This window comes from Enoplosus armatus, chromosome 14, assembly GCF_043641665.1.
Source record: "Enoplosus armatus isolate fEnoArm2 chromosome 14, fEnoArm2.hap1, whole genome shotgun sequence".
NCBI classification, from domain to species: domain Eukaryota; kingdom Metazoa; phylum Chordata; class Actinopteri; order Centrarchiformes; family Enoplosidae; genus Enoplosus; species Enoplosus armatus.
In genome coordinates this window covers 10,810,768-10,829,940 of record NC_092193.1, presented here as the reverse complement: position 1 = coordinate 10,829,940, position 19,173 = coordinate 10,810,768, and the positions used below count along the sequence as shown (strand labels likewise).

Sequence of the window (19,173 nt, the reverse complement as noted above, 5' to 3'; positions counted from 1 at the left end):
TTATATGATAACACATGTCTAATGAAGCTGGGTCAGATTATGACATTAGCACCGTTTTGAAATGCCATGTATACAAAATAAGGTATTTCATAAGATGTTCTTGTTATTTTATCCTCCCTTTGTTTCTCTTCTATTACAGTTATGAACATTATTCAAGGAAAAGACATTTAAACAAACACAGTCTAATGCGTGGTGGGACTATCCACTATTAAATCCCAATTAAACTATTTTTGTCTGTATATTGTTTTGTTTTTTGTATATTGCTTACATTAACACAACACAGTGGATCACACGTCAGGAAAAGGTTTGTGGGGTAGCCAGAATTTCAGCCCATGCACACAGGAGCATGGACTGAAAATTAGGTAATTTACATGGACAGGAGGGTTGGTCCAAGTGGCAGCAGCTGGAGCCATCACATCATTGTCGCCCTAAAAGTAAAAAGACAGTTTAAATGAGATGATTCACTGTCAGAGCGCCACAGTTACTGTATATCTGTGACAAACAGGTACTGAATCTTCTGTTTCTGCTGCGCTACCCTGCACAAAATTTAAGACATGCTTCCCCCTTGTGGATGTTTTGAAAGCACTCCTGTGAGGGTTAAACATTTGAAGTGATACTCTGATCGCTTTTTACAAATCTAAAACATTTAAATTGAAGAAGAAGAAGCAGAAGAAGATGAAAAAAAAAAAAAACCAACCTCAACTATCAGTGGTGGGCACACACGAAGATCGCCGTGATCTGCACATAGTTTTCTGTGAAACAAAGAATAAAAACCATCAGTAAATGATTCATTGGAACAAATGTAAAATATAGGTTTCCCCAATCTGTAAACATGACTTTATATCTGTAATTTTGTTTTAAAAATTGCATATTTTACTCACTAAAGCTTCTCTACATAAAAAAAAACCTTCATTAGGAATATATGAGCTGTGTACAAACATAATTACAGTACTAGACCCTGAAATTACAAAGAAAGTTGAATTCTAGTGCGGTCCAAGATTTTTGTTAAATGTTTCAATATGATTTTGGAGACTGAAGATAGTTTAACATCAGCATCCCTGTGTAAATGCAGACCAGGACTGTGTGTTCTACCTTTGTGTAAAGGCGATGATGAAGGACGGCGTCTGATAGCCACGGATGTCTTAAGGCCTCAGATGCCCCCATCCTCCAACTGATGACAAACACAGTCACACATTAATATTATTCATATGTTCAAAATCAACACGTGTTAACCTCAGCACACAGAAAGAGTGAGAAGGTGGATACCTTTTGTTAACAACGAGGAGTCTGGAGATGAAATCTTTGGCTTCTTCTGACGTATCTATAAACTCTTGTTCCTCAAAGTTCCACTTACAGGCCAAGATGTTATTCAGAGTCTCGTTGTCATCGTCACCCAGGAAGGGGCAGAGACCACTCAGACTAACGGGAAGAGACAGACGATCATTAACGTTGTTTGAGGTTTGTGTGTGTGCGCATGTGTTTGTGCATTTACTTACAGCATGTAGGTGATGACGCCGAGGCTCCACATGTCTGTGTTGAACGACACAAAGTCGTAGTTGATGACTTCCGGTGCAAGAAACTCTGGAGTGCCAAAATTCACACGCAGTTTCTCCCGAGGTTTATATCTGTGTGGGATACAATTTAAACTCATATCAATGACATTTACATTTTGTATGATTAAAGCGCTCGATAAAACTGCCAATAAAACAGAAGCAAATACCGGCACTTACATCCTCGCGAGACCAAAGTCGATGATTTTGATCTTATTTGTGACTCTGCTCACACACAGAATGTTTTCTGGCTGAAATTTAAAACAAAACAAAACAATATAACTTCAGTTATTGATTGATTAAACTACGAGAAAACGCAACGTCAGAACAAATACAAGCGGCTTTGTTACCTTTAAGTCCAGGTGTAGGATGTACATTTTGTGCATGTGCTGCAGGCCCTCGCAGATCTGCCTGATGAACACCACGGCGTCCAGCTCCATTAAAGTGTAGTTTTCATCAATGATCCTGTCAAACAGCTCCCCTCCACCAACACTAAGGTTCAAGACAAATGCATAAAAAAAACAACACTTAAACACCCCAAATTTAAAGCATTTTAAATCTAAAGTATTGTTTTATTTTAGCATAATTAAGTAATACTACTGCCCAAGACAAATATCCCCTCGAGGATAATATAGTATATCTTATAATTATCCACACTATCAAGAATACATTTGTCAAATAATAATATATAAATTAATTAATCAAAATTCTGCTGTGCATTGTTGAAGTAACTCTAGTTTAAAATCTATGAAAGACAACTACTTGGTATAAGGCATTAACAATAGGCTGTTCTGAAAGAAATAAACATATGTGCTGAAAATATAAAAGAAGGAGCATACTATTCAAGTACAAGGATGATGTCATTCCTTGACTCATAAGCTGCATAGAGCTGGATCAGGTTGGCATGGTCCAGATTATTCATGACCTGGATCTCATTCTTCACCACCTCCTACCAAAAACACAGGCGCAGACAGACAGACAGCCCGATGCAGAAGCAGACAAACACACACAGATGCGGACAAACACGGACACACAAACACACAGACACACACACACACACACGGACACGATGAGAGGTGTCAGCTGTTCTTCGCTATGAGACAATGCATCTTCTCTTCTAGGTCAAATATTTCTCACCTAGGTGAGAAGTATTCCCTCTGCTTCTGTTCCAACAGGCCTTGTAGTCTACTAGTATGTACTAAAAAGTGTAACTGAGCCCCTGCTTTTTATATCACGTTGCGTGGCTCTCACTGTAGTATGAAAATAGGACTAATTCATTATCACGACACTGAACGTTTGGCGCTGTACCTTTTCTTTCAGACTCCGGGCTTTGATGACCTTCGCTGCCAAAGTGAGGCCGGAAGAGTTTTCAACACATTTGTGCACCTGACCAAAACGACCCCTGGAAAAAAAGAATAAAAAAAGGGTTTTCGAGAGTTCCCTATCACCTCTAACTGTACGTCCTAGCAGCCTAGAAACAGCTGTGAAGCAGGACAGTGATAGTGTTTTATGTTTCCATGACAAATCAAAAACTGAAAACTGAGAAGTTTCAGGACAGTGTTGTGCTTAATCTGTTATTTCATTAAATCTGAGCTGGGCTGTGTCTCCTCTTTGAAGACTTGGATTAACACTTAGTGATTAGCTACCAGCTGGCACTAGGGATACAGTTTCACATACCAGTCAGTCCTGAAGTAAAAATAACTGCCGTGACTCTGAAGTTATGAACCAGGGGAGAGGAGAGGGGGAGGGTTACGCAATTAGGCTTCATGGGAATTGATGACCTTTTTCTCACTGCGTTTGATCTCTGATAGATCAACTGGTCGTCAAAAGCTTTCTTTTTTTCTTTTTACATTACATAGAGATTTGAAGTACGGCGCTCACCCGCCCAGGACCTCCTGCCAGTTGATGGTGTAGAAGTTGATGATCTGGTTGGGCTTGGCAGAAACGACACGGTGATTAAAAGGAGCCACCGGAGGAGGAGTGGTGTCTAAAGAAGGATGGGGGACCAGAGAGAGAAAAGATATAATCTGTTTTGATAAGTTAAGAGGAACTTGAGAACACAGGAGCATCGGCTACAGCGAAGCTTCTGAAAGGGTGCGTGGCTGCTATAATCAAGTTAGCACATTGTGTATTACAACATCCACTAGAGGAGCAGTTGTTGTCTAAATATTACAGAGGAGTAATCATGATTTAGAACAACACATCTTCAAGTACGAGTGCCAGACTGCCTCAAGGGCTTTGTCTTACTTTATACTACTGTGCTGTACCAACTTAGCAGTCTCACATCCTCCATGATGATAGGAAGAAAATATCTGACCAATGCTGGATCTTTGAGGCCAATAATGATCTGACATATCGTCTAATAGTAACTTTTATTTTTACATAAACACATAACATAAACTACTTTGATACGGATCCTGTTTTTTTTTTTTTTATAATTGTGACCAAGATACATACGAAGCAGGGCATTTTATAGTTGAAAATCAACTTGTCAGTGCTTTCTGGTGGAAAAATTATCAAACTATCAACACTGTTTCTAAATCATTAATATTTAGTTAGTCGTGTACCGTTTCTTGTTACTCATCAGCCGACATTTACACCAATACCGAGATACGTACAATAAGATAATATCGGCCCATTCATCAGTCTAGTTCTCGGCAAGTGAAAATAAAACAACTATAGACTCTTATATTTGTGCATTTTAATTCAAACTACTGTAGATAGGATCACAGTTTCTTGTCTTTAAAAGTCTCCAACATGATTAACTTACTGGCCTGAACAAACTGGGTTAAAACTGGGTAAATAAAACTCAATTGTTGGTGTCCTGACTCACCAATAAAGTAGCGCTCTGCATCTTCATCATCCTCCTCTTCTGCATAATTTTCTGCATCGTTTTCATTTCTCGCTCTCTTCACCTTTTGTTCTAGGTTCAACTGGAATTCAACTCCATCGGCCCTGAAGACGGCCCAGCCCTCAGACTCGAGCCTCTGTTCGTCCTCCTTGTTGTCTTCCTTCTTCTCCTCTTCCTCCTGTTGTTCCTCCTCCTCCACTACCTGGCTCTTTGTGTGTTCCTCCACTACAAAGTGTTCCTCAGTCACCAAGGACTTGGTGCTTGTGCTGCTGACCTCTGATATCTGGCCCTGCTCGGCTTCTGGAGATGGGGAGGCTTTGTTGTCATCACTACTGGAAAAAAAGTTGGTGTTTTTTATTCGTTTTTGTTTAGTTTTGTTTCATTACAGCTTGTGTAGTTTTTAGAAGATACTGTAGATGTGGCTAAGGGCACCGTTTGATTTCCAAAACATACAGTATACATAAGAGGCCAAGGCTAATAACAAATGAAAACCTTGCCTACATTAGCTGTGAATAGTCTGCTAAGCTTTTTGTAGGATCTAATAATATAACTGCTTCCATAACTGATTAATGAGGCTCTATTCCACTGACCTGCTGAATTAAAAAGATGAACATTAATGAGGGAATAAGCTTAGTATTTTTGTAGTCTAATGTGTAATCAATTTTTTTCTTGATTGATTGTTTGGTTTATAAAACGTCAGAAAACTATAAAAATCACAATTTTCTAGAGCACCAGGTGACATCATCAAATGTTTCTACTGTTCGACCAAAATAAATATTAAATTTACTATGACGCAACAGATGAACTGGCAGCTAATTCTCACATCAAATGTTTAATATTTTGGGGTTAAAAATAGTTGGATAGTTTGGGATTCATCGATTTATCGTCTAATCGTTGCAACTCTTATTCAGGTTAAAAATAATACTACCTTGTAGCAGTCAGCTCTTTTTTGTCGTCATGTGCAGGAGGGAGCTCTGAGGCTACTTCTTGAGCAGGAGAAGCAACCTCTTCCTTCTTTTCCTCAGGGACACAGAGCTTCTCTTCCTCTGTCTTCTTCACCACATCCTCCACATCAAGCTTGGGTTCCTTCTCTGTAACTGCTGCCTCCGTCTCAAGGACCTTTTCCCCAACCTCCTCCTCGCTAACAGGCTCAGCAACCTCCTGTTTCCCAGCCACAGCCACTTGGGAATCCTCACGCAGGTACAAGTAGCAAGCAGGGGCATCAGGTTGTTGACCTTTAAGGGGCACTCCAGCCTCCAGATCCAGATGTCCGGGGGAGAGCTGGTGACCTGATTTCTCTGCATTCTCCCGGTTGAGTTTCTGCACCTCTTCGAGAAGCAACACCTGCTTCTTCAAGGAGATGTTTTCTACTAAAAGTCACAATCAGAAATTGGATTTAGTCGCTCACAACCTGTTAAAGTATTCATTGAATACTTTTTTATGAGAGGTTATAGGGTTCATCATAACGCTGCCCAATATTTCACTCTGACCTCCTGTTGGTTTCTGTGTCACAGTATAAATGCTAGTCAGCCTCATGTAATAGAATATCACCCTAACACAGTAAGACGTATCTCTCAAATTCATGTTTTTATTTACACATTGCTGCTGCTGCCGTGTCTCGCTGATATTTTAACTGCACACCAGAGTTTAAGCACTGACATATTTTCATAGAACTGACAGTATGTTGATCTCAGCACCTGCTGTGTCAGGGGGCTTCATCTTCTTTTGAGCTTTCAGACCCTTAGGGCTCAAACAGGGCTTATCTGTCCCATCTTTATCTTTGTGGTCCTTCAGCTGTGAAATACAAACAAAAAACAGTGAAAAGAGAAATCTCGACAATATATCAACATTCAATTTTTACATTCTCAAAGAAATGATCTCAGTTAAAATGTTCAGCTTCATAAAACTGGTACAATTTACTGTCCCAAAGGTAAAGTAAAAGTTTTTTTTCTTTGCCAAATGTAGCTTGGCATAGCTCTGTTATGGCTATGCAAAAATCTCACAATGTGACTCGTTTCTTATCAAGAAAATCAGCGCAATAATATTCACAGTATGGAGGCAGCCCTTCAAGGTAAAACATGAAGAACAAGGCGCCAGCCTGAAGCCAGAAATGCAAAAGCACATATAGCACACATACATATTATAAATTAAAAGATAAGTTCCTGTATACATACAGACTATAAGCACAATAAACCTACAAAGTTTCCACATTTGCGGGAGGCGAGGAAATGCTTTGGTCCGTGGAGCTTTGTCTTGTGAGAAGGCTGTGGAGAACTGGCCTTGCATGCAGGAATTATCCCCTGATTCCCTTTACTGGCTTTATTAGAAGTAGGTTTCTAGTAAAAAGACAAGATGGCAATGCTTAGTAGGGTTATATGAATGCACATGGAAAGGAAGAAAAATCACATGTTAACAATGAATGTCAACGAGAGAGACAGGAGGTTGATATGATGAAGTTAGGGTCACAAGTAATGCACACACAACATGACATATTAATCAAAAATCAAATGAATAAGTCAATGAAATGATGTTTAAAATAATGAAAGAAGGCAAAATATAAGCAACACTTTTTCAGATAACAGATTAGCACATGTGTTACACGTATCCATGCGCAGACTGACTTGTATAATGGCATGTCTCTGATTATTCATGGCAGATGGATAGACAGCAGCAGGGCAGTGAATTTATAGCTTATCACTTGTCGCACTCAGCGAAGGTATGCAATGTCGACCCTGAGCGGAAAATATTACAAGCGGACGTAGGCTGTTGTTCAAATTTCTCAGCTGAGGAAACTCACTAAACACTCTCTGATCAGGTTAGCATGGAAAAACCTGTCTTGAACCCGGGGAGGTGGGGGGGGGGGGGGGGGGGGGGGGGGGAGTCTCACATTTGTTCTCTAAATGCTGTCGTGAGGTAAACAGCAGAGGGGATATTTCGAGTGCAGTGTTTCCCCAGAGACAGCTGTGTTTTCTGGAGTACAAAACTCTGGTTGGGAGACTGGGGAGAGCGCGGAGAGGCCGTAGTAACAGCGATTACTTGTAAGATATCTCACACCTCTGGAGGTGGGGGAAAGATGGAGCCACCACCTGACAAGTGCTCTGATGACCACAGAAATCCCCTGAAATGTGAGTCACACGGCAGCCATCAGATTGGTATGTGGTCATTAATCATCAGGATATAACCCAGCAATAAAATTAGGATCCAAACTTTTAGTTGGCTTGAATTCAATAAGTCAAATCTTAATCAAACACAAACATGAATACATAAAAAACTGACTGCACGCCTGTACACTGTGCACTACAACATAAGTATGTAATAACCTTGTCACATGATGCCACACCCACTCAGGTGAGTTTGCTCTTTGCTTGTAGGTCATAGAGGAAAAGAGATATGACTCTAACTTCTGCAGCTATGCAAGTGATAGGAGTGTGGTGATAACATGCTTTAGGAGGCCTTTAAGTGCAGCTCATGCCTTCGATGCCAAACAGCACTTAGTGACCTTTATATTAGGGTCATGGTCTGACTTATGATTGTATAATAAAGTCAAAAACCTTAGATTTGGAGGAGACTTCAGGAATTAGAAAGTATTTAATTAAGTTGAGCCAAAGTTGAAACTTAAGACATTAAATTACAAATGGAAATATGGCATCCTGACATGCTGAGCGACAGTAACCACTGAGATTTTATATATATATCTATATATCTATATATATAGATATATAGATATATATAAGTAGGCTACATATGTACTCTTTTAGTTCTCTGAACATGTCCCAGCAATTCCTGAAACACAGCATGCCGTGTTAAATATGGACATTTACAACCTCTAAATCAAAGCTGCTTTGACAGCATTATCGGCAGGACTCCAATAAAAAACTTTATGAAGTTAAGTTATTCGCAAAGAATCTCGTGGCATGGACTTTAGGCAGTACCCACTGTTACCCACTTTACCACAGAGGGTAACTAGTGATGTAAGACACCCCGTGTCCGAACTGGCACAGAATTGAATTGGACTCACAAAGCAGATACAAGGCAGAGATGTGACATGTGAGTCAGTGAGAGAAACAAATTGCTAAAGAGAGAAGGAGAGAAAGACTGACTCATTACAATTTGTTGACACCTGACTCCTGGAGGGCTGAAGGGGTTAAAGCCCTTTTGGACCACAAACACTGCAGCCCCGGTCCAAAAACAGCATTTCTAAACTGGGACACTCACATTTCACCCCTGGCCTTACACCGGCCCTCTCGTGCCCTGCCGGGGGACTCTCAAGAGTGAGCCTAATGCCAAGGAGGCAATGTTGCGTTCAGCATGGGTAGAGATCCAACAAGTATAAACGTGAGTTAAATCAGGGTTTTATATAAGCTATAAGTGACATATTTATTGTGCAGAAGTCTTACATAACACAATAAAATTAGCATTCTTAATCAGCAGTTGGCAAGTGCAAACACGCCAAATCCCAGACACTACCTGTTACCCCAGCCCCATTATAGGGGGAATTTAACACACAAGCCAAGTCGCATTCATCATTCATCATCGGCAAGAGAACTGTTGGAGAGGTCAGCTTTGCTGCTATGATCATTTTCACATGTTCTGCCAAGAACAACACGTTCTTTGTACGATCTCAGAAATCAAAGTCAGCATGGAAAATATAGAGCATCTTCTGCTACACTGACAAGAATGAGACGAGATGTCCATTGTGATGGATGGGCTGCGATACCTGGCAACACCCTTTATCAATATCAACACTATCTATATCTCCAAAACCTACTTTATGCAAAAGCATAATAATGCAGCCTTTTCACATTTGGCTGTAAAGCAGGTTTACACTTGAAGCAAAGATACTTCTGAGTTTCAGCATGTTATCTCACCTTGTCAAGCTTCTTGTTCATTGTGTCTGTAGATGATTTCCTCTTAACGGCTTGCTTGCCTTTGTTGTCTTTGGGCTTGGAGCCTTTCCGAGCTGCAGGGCCTTTGAACATCAGCTCCATAACCCTGGAACTCTTCACCGTCTCCCCAATGAAGCTGATCACCTGCTGCATGCTGAGGACCAGTTTTTCCATCCCTTCGAGCTTCTGAGCCTGCTGCTCGGACCGCTGGTTCACCACTGACATTACGGTGCTCATCTCCTGACATATCTCCCTCACCTCTCGCCCCATGACCTGGGTCTGGTTCACCATTCTGGGTGGAAGATGGATCTCCTCCTTGTCAACCTTCAGATTCTCCATATCCTTTTCAATGCCGTCAATGTCCTGAGACATCCCATCTAGACGATTGAGGACCTTTTCTTGAATGTTGATGAGCTTGTCCATCTTGCTGCTCAGTGACTCAATCCGATTTTGGATGATGTCAAAGCTTTCGCTTTTGCCATCTCCTACTGCGTTCATGACCAAGGAACTCATGGCTTCCAGTGATATAAAAATCACATTAAGGCACCAACTTGAGACAAAAAGAGGACCAATAACGTCCGTGAAATAGACAAAAAGACTTTTTCAAAAATCGTAGCCAGCTCTACCCTTCAGTGCTTCCTGTTGGTGTGCAAACTAATTAAGAAAAGTGTAACCGTGCAACAGAATCAAAAAACACCAATCGCCAGCAATGCAGATGAAGATTTGAAACCTCTACAACTGTAAACTCAAGTAAAGTGAGCTCTGACTAGTATCAAGTAAAAAAAACTCCCAGACTTTATCCCTGGCGCCTGCTTCTCTCCACACTAGAAATGGTATTAAGAATGGAGTGAGCCGGTGTCCCTAAATGTAAATGGACAGCCTACGTCAGCAGGGGTCAAGTGTTTGGGGTGGGGGCTTGGCACTGGTTGGGCTATGAGACATTTGAGAGCCTTTAAGTGTTAAGCCCACTATCGTCACTCGCCTGCTAGGTGTCAAAATGGTCACTGTCCACAGTACTTCTTCAGTGTGTAAGACAAGTGTGACAATGCGCATTCATTTTTACTGTTTTTTCCTATTCAAATGACAACGACATTGACTGGTTGTAACAGATGGACACGTCTGGTCCATATTCTTGAGTGGACTACATAGGTGTCCAAAAAAGGAGAAGGAGCTCACAAGTTTTTTTCATAGTAAAAAAAGAGATCTTATTGTTTCAATTTCAAAATACAAGTTGTGTTTACAATGAAATAGTAATATTCTAATAATATTCATGGCATTAAAAAGTCTGAAAGGACGTGGCTGCTGGTTATTTAGCACTGCTGTATGTGAGTCTGCCTGTGTACAATTGTGAATGAGAACCATGTCGCAATGCAAATTCCCTCTTTATTTCTTGAATGCCTGTAACTTGCACCCAGTGTCGGGGGCTCCTGGCTAAGGGGACCTACAGTAAGATGTTTAGCCCTTCTGCTGAAAGAAGAGATGGGTGACACGGATTATTCATGCGATACCTTTCTCACGGACAAAAACATCCACTGATAACCTTCCTTAAGAGAGTAAGGGGTCAATTTTAACTTGACTCTTGTAATATGACCGGAATCCATGTAGCATATAAATCAAAATATGTATGATTTATTATAACAACTGACGTGTTTATTTCAGCTCACATGGTATAAACAGCTATTCAATTCCTAAGCAAACACTGAACTCCATCGGAGAATAAATGCTGTAGTCAAAATGATTTAAATAACTACATGCTCCATTGTACTTACAGTTGGTTACTCAAGCAATTTCCTGACAATTTTGCCCTCACAAACTTCTGCAAACTCATTTTGCCCCCATAAATTCATGGATGAGAGAGTTTAGGAGGAATCCAGCTTTGCTCAAGCCACCATGAAATACTTTTGACAACAGAGGCACAGATTGCAAACTGAGCAACGGTGACCTCAGCCAAACTCGCCTCACTCCAGTGGCCAAAGCCAAAGTCTGGGCTCAGGGGTGCAGGAACCGAGGAGGGGTGCAAACTTGACAGATAAAAGTGGAGTCGAGTGGGGTAAGGTGAGGGAAGGGAAGTTTAGAGGGAAGGAGTTTACCTGTCAGCTCATGTTTCGTAACAAGTCACTGCACCAGCTTGCGTATTACGCTTGCACAAGGTAGCTACAGCGGAAAGAACAAGTGGCAGATGGGAGTGAAACCCACCATCAATCACTCAGGGAGAGACAGGGACGCTCACACCTGTCCTTGGATGCCAACAGATGACAGACAACGTAGGTCATTTGCAGCATGTTGTGGCAATTTGAGCGGCATGGACTGTGAACTTTCTTATGCAGTGGTGTACATAGAACAGACTGGATGTGTTTTCCACTCCAGTGCCAAGAAGAATGTAAAGTATTACTTTACAAATGGCCAAAAATAAAGTGGCACATAGCATTGTTAAAACTGTAATTTTGCTGCAGATTAAAGGATAGCACCCATGGCTATGGTGGCCCTCAATCACATTAAATCCTTCATTGCTTAAAGGTAAGGGGGGGACTTTAAGGATATCAAACCCTGCAGGGGATATAAACAGACCCTTGGCGTCTGAGGCCTATGACACAAAGCAAATATCGAGTGATATCACTTACACTTTACAGTGAAACTAACGCCAAAGAAAGTAACAGCATCATGACCGGTGCTCAAAGTCCTCTCCCACCGTCTTTGCCAAGCACAAGTATGTGTACACGTAGCCTGGCAGCTGAGAAATCACTGTCCCGTCTGCTGGTGCATGATTAAAATGTTGTTTACTTAATGTGACAGCAAAATTATTAGGATCTTTGGAGGCATTTGTCAAACTGCGTGAATGTCCAGAAAGCAAATAATAAACAAATAATTCCATGTTTGTGTGTGTGCGTGTGCCCTGGTTGACCTTGCAGTTTGAACACCTTCTACTCACGAAGAGTGGAAAAGATTTAAAAGGTAAAATGATATACAGCAGAGGGCTTAAGCTCCTTTAAATAGTAAAACTTCAAACTTTTAAAGGTCACCATGCATCCTTTGTAACCCTAATAATTAATAATAATAACCAGTATTTTGTATGTTTTGCTGCCATTTTATGTTGTAAAGTATCTTGAGTACCACATAAATGTCATTTATTATCAATATCATGGTAAATAGTAGGGCAATTAATTTTTTAATTATTTACTTGATTACTCGATTCATTTCTTGGTCCATGTAATGGCATTAATAGTAAAAAAAAAATTGCTCATCACAGTTTCCCAGGCAAAAAGGGGCAGAACGTGCACTTAAACTGAGACATTTTTCTGCACAATCAGTAGCCTACCTGTGGGAGATTATATGCTTGAATAACGTGACCTGCGTGGCCTTCTCTATTAGGTTATTTGTTTGGCACCGGGACAAGGTGAACTGTTAAAAATGGAGTGCGACCTCTCTAACAGAGAACACAATGTCCTGGGAAGCACCGACGCTGTGTGCTGTGGCTACTGTCCAGTCACCTCTCCAGTCTCCACTCACTCACACATCGCAGCGCCTGCCAGCTCTGGCCATACTTTCTCTCGGAAACTTGTGGGCTTAAATGTGTGTGGCAGCGATGAAACTTAACTCCTCGTGCTAATGTCTAAGACGTCTCTTCTGTTCTTTCCCCCGTCATCTCGTTTTCTCTTGGCATGTAAAAACATTTTTACTTCTGCCCTTTTTAGGTTTGTTTATATAAGGCTCTAAAAACTGCATTATGCTGATTCAATACATTGACTCCTCACATATACATATGCATATACAGGCATACAAATACATGCCTGTTTCCCTTGTGAAATGTGACAAATGCACTTGTTATCACATCCAGGCTAAGGTATCCAAATGTTGAGAGACTGCATAGGCACTGATGCCTTGTGGAGTTGGACATGCTCAGAAGAACTAAATGATGTGAAACTGTGAAATGTGTCTGGTCCAATTATTCACTAACTAGGTTTTTATTTTGAACTGTAGGTGGCATTGTTCATCTTTGTAAGGATGAACAAGGTAGCGACAAGTCTTCAAAAGTAACATCTATAGAAACTTCTCAAACCACGCGTGCAGCATAATCCAAGTTTTCCTGACCAGAGGTAGAGCAGGAGACACGAGTGTCTGCTCTCAAGCTTGAAAGGATGATGGAGGAAGGAGGAAGATGGTTATGAAGCAGGAGTGGTACATATTTTTGGTGCATTAGGGATGCAACTCAGGTTTATTTTCATTATTGATTAAATCATTTGGTTGATAAAATGCTGTGAAGCAGTAAAAAATGTCTATAACAATTTTCTTAGACCAACAGTTGAAAACCCAAAAGTACTCAGTTTACTACCACAGACGACTAAGAAAACCAACAACTGTTCACATTCGAGAAGCTGGAATCAGTGCATTTTTGTCACCTATTATATTTTGACTAATTGATTAATCAACTAATTGTTTCAGCTGTATAGTGCATCACTGTCACAAAGATTAAGTGTATTCAAGTGAGGAAGACACATTGAATTTCAAAAAGAGCTACTACAGTGCTTTAATTTCTATTCAGCACAAGTAATTTTACATGCACTAACTGCAGTCAAGTGCAGCGCCTCCACTTGAGGTAGATATTGCCAGATGCACTATTATGATGTAACAGTATGGAAATGTAAGAAGCGCTTTACATTGAGGATGTCAGAAAGGGTACAAATGGTTGGCGACAGAATGCAAAGAAAGCTTAATCACATACTTGTGGATCTACTACAGTAAATGTCAGTGTGGATCTCCTAAATGCCAACAGAGGAATGGAAACGCGAGAGGGTGCGAGGGCTGCAGCTTGTGTCTGAGGTGTACCACCACGGTATTAAGGATACCTGCAGTATGTGTGTATTTATATAGATGTGTAGTGTGTATTCATACTTTTTCTGTACAACCGGTCTACAATGTGAAACAGGTAAAGTGAGATTGGTTTTTGATGGAAACAAATAACTGAAACAGATATCCTACAGTAGATGTCAGACAAAATAACAAAGTGATTCTGTAAAGGTTTCAGGTCTGTTGCTTTTGCCACCACATGCAATGCAAATGCACCATTGTACTACACATTAACAATGCTACATCACAGCAGAAACGTGGAAATCACTAGATGGCAACAGAAGCAGGATTTTCATGCTGTGTTTCATCGCATTGAAACACTGCAGTGTGCCTGCCAGGCTCGGCCACTAGAGCTCACTGTACCTTCACAGCAGATCCTCTAAACTCTGCGCTCATAAATACCACGGACCCCTTATCTCAGGTTTTATCCTTCCTGCTGCAAAACACATATGCATCATAATTACCAGTCTCACCTTTCACTGAGCATCACATTGCTGCTCAAAGGATTATCCACCATATGTTGAGTGAACTAACTCAATTAGACGTGACATTTAGCTGGAGGAAAGGTGAGTGCAATCGTAAGCACTTAACTGCCCAAACATTGCATAAATACAATTAAACACAACACAGAGATGGCTTAGTATTCAGTTAATAAAAGTTAGTGCTTAGAGGTGTCTAGACAAAACGGAAAAAAATAACTAACCATAATATTTAAGCATAATACAAAATGAATACACTGTACCTGTCAAATAAACCTAACTAATATTAACAGCTGTTAAAAAATAAACAAGACGAAGCATGCATCTGTGGTGCTTGTTTGTTGTCTGAGGTGAAAGTAATTACAACACAATGGTTACAGAGGAAACTCATTTCTATCAGTCACCAGATTTGTCCCTCTCATAGGAAGCGGCTGAGAGAGTCCTCTACATGAAATCTGATGCTACAATACAACACGACAGCACTGTGCCTCTGCTCCCTGCTGGCAACTCATGTCTTGTGTTTAATAGAACTTGTGGGCTGGATCTTGCCCACAGAATTCAAAGTCCTGTCGTGCATCAAATCATGTACGTGCATCATAGCCTCTAAGGAAACTAAGAATAACATCAATGGGAATAAACAGAACAAATAAAATGGAAGGAAGGACGCTGCTGTCTCTGGTGCCCATTTTAATAACAGGGCTATAATGTTTAACATCCTCAAGTTGCTTACCGATTATAACTCACTGATTTTACAACTCTAGATGCTTTTCACAAATTAAGTGCAATACAATAGTTGTGTCAGTAAATACTTTTTGAAATGACTATTTCTCCAGCCTAATGGGACATTCCTGTGAGGACAGTGAGATTATCAAGTACGGGACATTATTAAATGCTGCTGCCATCTGCTCAGTCCAACACTGTCGACAGGATCTAAAGTATCAGTAACTGGCATTCTGTTTAAAGGCCACCAAGAAGCTATCACACAACTATTATTTCAGAGAAAAAGCAAACTGGGCTTTGAATACAATAAATTATGTGATTTTCTGCAGTATAAGGTAAGTAGAAAGGTAAGGTAGAAAATTGTCTTTGGCCCATCTGGCAGTTCATTAACACATTAACACAACACTGACAGTATGAAAGATATTTTCGGGAGTTCTTGGTCCATCCAGCTCCTCAGCTAATGTTTGCGTGTTATTCAGCAAGTCAAACAGCCTTGTATCTACCTGAATGGCAGGTGGAGTGGATGCTCTGTGCCTCCTCCTGTAGCAGAGTAAATCGCACAGCCTGCGCCAGAGGTAGGAGGCGGCCAGACACATGCTGTTGACTAGCCAAATGTCCCAGCCTGCTACAAAGTTCTCCATGGCTTTAACTTTACTCTTCATTCCTCCTCTATAGCCTTCCTATCTTTAACTACAAAGGACCTCTTGGAGCTTAGGGAGAAGAGTCTCAAGTGGAGACTTAGAGGAGATGACAGTTCCCTCTTGGGGTACGGACCGCCCAAACATTAATACTACACTATCCTCCACAGCCTCTTTTAATTCAGTCAACGCCCCACTCCCCATCAGCACTTAAGAGTCAAAGGACTGGCAGTTTGACGTTGTGACAAAAGAGTGACAGGTGCCAGCAAAGGGTGTCTGAGAGCGAAGCTCTCTCTCGCTTTATATAATCCTTCCTCCGTCGCTAGAAAGCCGGACTTTTATTCTCCTCTCAGAAACCATCTGAATAAACTACAAGACACAGTCCACCAAAAAGCAAAATGAATCTTCAACACAGTGCTGACATTGAAAACTGAGAGAATTGTGATAGGGGGTCTAGTCTCCCTGTCAACACAGACACTTGAATCTGGTGTAAATAAATAGCATGTGCTATTGGATTACTGCTCCAAATGTCAAACAGACTATCACATGGGGGCTTACACAGTCTCAACTGAGGCGATTCTATATGAGCTTTCATTGTTTGAATCCTAAATCATAGCATGTTGTGCGCATACAAATATAACGGACATGATTAAATGCCAATCCAAATGAACAATTAAGGCATAGATTATTTAATAAATGAGGGATGGCATCTCTGAGGACTTTTAAACTCAACCACATAATCTGTGTTGTGCAACAATGACACTCTGGGTGTGAAAGGCACATGGCCGCAGTGCCAAGAATGCATCTCCTGGCTGACAGAAGCCAATCACAGCTATGTATGGCATGTCTGGAAATCTCCCCGGCCTCCTCTGGCTTCACCATCGGCTCTGCCAAATACAATAATGAGCTCACTTCTGGACGGGAGCTGTGCTCTCGCTGCTCAAATGAATCTCCTGGCTGCCATGGAGGCAAAAAAAAGCAAAACTGGTCTTTGATTACACACAATGTCTCAGTTTGCTTTATAGTAGACTACTTTAGTTACATCTGCAACATTAATTGAATCCCAGACTACTATTTTTGGCACTCTTTGGTTATGATATGATTTGGCAATATACCAGTCATAAAATTGACAGATTCAAAGCTATCGTAGCACCGAGTAGGCGTTCAACATCTTGGTATCATTTTTTATACTTTTGTTTTTGACCATCTACATAAAATATTATTAAATAATTGCTAAAAAAATACCTGTCAAAGCTGTCTCATATTATTGTTTTTACTATACATGGAGAAGCAGCAGTGGAGTACAGTTACAGCATTCCAGTTATTTAAAAATGTGGCTTTTACCACCCTCTGCTGGTGCTCCTACAGACTCAAAAGGCTGATTCAAAAAAGACACTATATATCAGTACTCCTTGACATTGCCTGAGTATGTTTTATTTGGAGTTCATGAGCTACATGGATACCTCTGGATCAAACTTTGTCTCCCAGAAGCAGCGCATGGTTTTCACATTCTCCAAGTAGGGGAATAAGGCCAGCTTGGTCATGTTTCGGCTGTTGGCACACTGATGAACTGACTTGAGCTTGGCCATCCTCCCTGAGGGGGACACTTGGCTGCCAGCCCTTTCCTTCTGAGCTCTCTCTCCGTCTTCCCGGCCTGGTTGACCTCTCTAGTGTGTTTCTCTTGGCCGGGGGTTTTATCTGAGCAGAGAAGGAGAGAAGGTCAGAGAAAGGCTGCCGTTAAGTACCACAACTAATGTCTTGAAACTAAATTTTGACACAGGGCCCTCTTCAAGTCAGGGTCTCAAGATTATGTACTGAAGGAGCATCCATAATAAGGACCTTATCATTTCAATCAATACACTTTTACAATACACATTTTCAATTAAATGACAGACGTTCAGTGGTGGAATCTAATTAACTTCTACTATACATACATCATTATTCCATTTCAGCAACAGCTAATATTTTTTAACTTCAGGACAAAATAAAAGTCATTTGTCAAATAATATTTGGCGAACAGTGTGGTTAGTCAACATTACCAGGAAATGACTCAGAAAAATATGAAATATCATAAAAATGCCAAAATGCACTATGGGGGGCTTTAAGTACAAATTTGAGGTCCTTGTACTTTACTTATTACTGTACTTTACTTGTATTTTCTTCTCATGGCACTTTATACTTCTACTTCATTTCAGAGGGAAATATTTAACTTTTACATTGCTACATTTATTTGACAGCTTTAGTTACTAGTTATTTTACAAATTAATATCTTTGCACACAAACATATGAAAATGTACAAGTATAGCTGAAACAATTAGTCAATCAATAGACAGAAAATTAATTGGCAACTATTTTTCATGCAAAAACATTTCATGGTTCGAGCTTAATTGTTTTAATTTATTTTTAATAATTTGGAAATTTTGTGTATTTTTGTGTTGTGGCTGCATTTCTCACTATAATCAGAATGTTTACTAAACAATCAATCGATTAATGTAGAAAATAAATAGCAGATGAATCCGTAATTAAAAATAATCAGCAGTTGCAGCCATATATCCAACAAAATAGTCAAAATTAGGTCCACCTCATCCAGCTGCAACAGTAAAATGTTGCTTTTATATTAATGCAAGAGTAATAATAATATACATCTATGATATAATATATAATAGTGTAACAGTCACAGGGGCCACAGCCATGTTTCTGCATAAAGTACTTTTACTATTAATATTTTAAGTACATTTTCCTGATTATTTAACTGTTAGAGAATTGTTGCATTCAAGTACCATACGAAGAAAATGTTTTCCCTGACCCACATTAAAGTTTTGAGAAGGCGGTTACAGTCACACTTCATTTGCAACATTGGCAAGATTTTTCACCCCAACGGTTTAACTAAAAACAACCCAACTCTAATATCAGGGTGTCCATCTTCAGGGAACGTTAGCCGAGCGTTTGTTCCGCAAACACCACACATTTCCTGATGTCGGACCGTACCATCAGCACTGCATGCATACATCAATGCATACGGACAGCGAAGAAATGAAAGTACATTAACATAATCTTAATATAATAATAAACGTCACGTCCAGGTGGTAAACATGGAAAGTCGCATCTGGGTATAAAGTTTAGGCAAACGCAACTTTCCAACGGTTAATCTCGGGGAAATGTTTGGTCACGTGATTAAAGGTCAAATGTGTAGCGGGAACCAAT

At 40.4% G+C, this 19,173-nt stretch overlaps 1 protein-coding gene across 1 annotated transcript; it reads right to left on the bottom strand.

The window, feature by feature from the left end:
• Positions 1 to 310: 310 nt before the first annotated feature.
• On the bottom strand, positions 311 to 9,800 carry mylk4a (myosin light chain kinase family, member 4a). The gene is made up of 15 exons (XM_070919419.1): positions 9,270 to 9,800; positions 6,600 to 6,737; positions 6,099 to 6,195; positions 5,330 to 5,768; positions 4,384 to 4,730; positions 3,432 to 3,537; positions 2,859 to 2,952; positions 2,390 to 2,499; positions 1,901 to 2,042; positions 1,731 to 1,801; positions 1,497 to 1,625; positions 1,267 to 1,419; positions 1,093 to 1,171; positions 698 to 752; positions 311 to 428 (listed from the first exon to the last, which is right to left on the bottom strand). Exons 1-14 carry the CDS (start codon positions 9,798 to 9,800, stop codon positions 699 to 701), a joined length of 2,490 nt encoding a protein of 829 aa, XP_070775520.1. The 3' UTR covers positions 311 to 428; position 698.
• Positions 9,801 to 19,173: the final 9,373 nt, after the last annotated feature.